This window comes from Hyposmocoma kahamanoa, unplaced genomic scaffold, assembly GCF_003589595.1.
Source record: "Hyposmocoma kahamanoa isolate Upper Pololo Valley unplaced genomic scaffold, ASM358959v1 303, whole genome shotgun sequence".
NCBI lineage: Eukaryota > Metazoa > Arthropoda > Insecta > Lepidoptera > Cosmopterigidae > Hyposmocoma > Hyposmocoma kahamanoa.
In genome coordinates this window covers 908,965-910,353 of record NW_020653784.1, presented here as the reverse complement: position 1 = coordinate 910,353, position 1,389 = coordinate 908,965, and the positions used below count along the sequence as shown (strand labels likewise).

The following is a 1,389-nucleotide window of genomic DNA, read 5'->3' as shown; positions in this document are numbered from 1 at the left end:
GAAGAACAAGACGGGCGACGCTTCAAGTATCAATAACTATAGACCTATATCCCTGGCTACCATAATAGGACAAGTACTGGACAGTCTGCTTGATAAGCACTTAAGGAAGCACTAGTAACTGCACGATGCTCAATTTGGGTTGCGCACAGGATTATCGACAGAAGCTGCTGTCCTTTGCCTTAAGCACACTGTCCAGTATTATACGTCGAAAAAAACTCCTGTTTACGCTTGCTTCCTCGACCTGTCCAAAGCTTTCGATCTCGTATCGTATGACAGGTTGTGGAGTAAACTACAGGATGAAACTAATCTCCCGGGTGATATAATTAGTATCTTTAGATATTGGTACAATAATGATAAAATTATGTCAGATGGGAGGGCACTATGTCGGGCATGTACAGGTTGGAGTGTGGCGTGAGGCAAGCGGGTTTGACCTCACCGAGCCTCTTCAAACAGTACATGAACCGTCTAATTGTCGAACTCAGTAACACTGGAATCGGATGCTCAATTGAGGGTACTATTGTGAACAACATCAGTTACACGGATGACATGGTGTTGCTGAATCTGTCAATAAGTGCACTTCGGAAGCTAGTGAAAAACTGTGAACTTTATGCGGTGGCCCAAGTCCTTCGATACAATGCGACTAGCAAAGCGAGTTGCTCTTATTTAAAACTGGTAGCAAATGCTATAACACCGTTCCAGAAGTTAAATAAAGTCACCAAATTGAAGTACCTTGGGCACTGGGTCACCGAGTCCTTTGGAGATAATACAAATATTGAAAGAGAACATAGGGCGCTGGCAGTGCGGGGCAACATGTTGGCTCGTAGGTTTGCTAGGTGTACTAGTAACGTTAAGGTATCGATATTTAAAGCTTACTGCAAGACCTTTTACACCAGTAGCCTATGGGTTAACTACAACCTGAAAGCTCTCAGCTCCCTACGAGTTGTATTTAATAATATATTCAGGATGCTGTTGCGGCTGCCCCGATTCCGCAGCGCCTCGGGAATGTTCGCGTATGCACAAATAGATGGGTTCGCTGCCATCATACGAAAAAGAATCGCCTCCTTGAAGCGCCGAATCAGTGGTAGTGGCAGCGGCCTCCTGAGTATCATTGCTGGAAGGGTCGAAGGTTCATTCCTTGAGCACTGGATAAAAATTCACACGCACCCTAAACAAAGACAATATTTGTAATTTACTGACATTAGTGTGTAAGTTTTTGTTTGTATTACTAATTTTTGTTTGTCTGTATAACATTCGAAATAAATAATTTGAATTTGAATTATTTTCTTAAAGTAAATTTGTATTGAAATTATTTTATCTACACACATCATAAATTCTCTATAATGTGTTCAAAATCCGCAAATTACGACCAGCATAAAGGTGAAAATGTTA

General features: G+C 41.5%; 1 protein-coding gene across 1 annotated transcript; it reads left to right on the top strand.

Annotated features, from left to right (window-relative positions):
• The first annotated feature begins 381 nt into the window (after nucleotides 1-381).
• On the top strand, nucleotides 382-1,188 carry LOC113229316. The gene has a single exon (XM_026462870.1). It carries the CDS (start codon nucleotides 382-384, stop codon nucleotides 1,186-1,188), a length of 807 nt encoding a protein of 268 aa, XP_026318655.1.
• The last annotated feature ends 201 nt before the right edge of the window (nucleotides 1,189-1,389 follow it).

Coding starts and splice junctions, on each gene's coding strand:
- LOC113229316 (XM_026462870.1), top strand. CDS start 382: ATGTCGGGCATGTACAGGTTGGAGTGTGGCGTGAGGCAAGCGGGTTTG.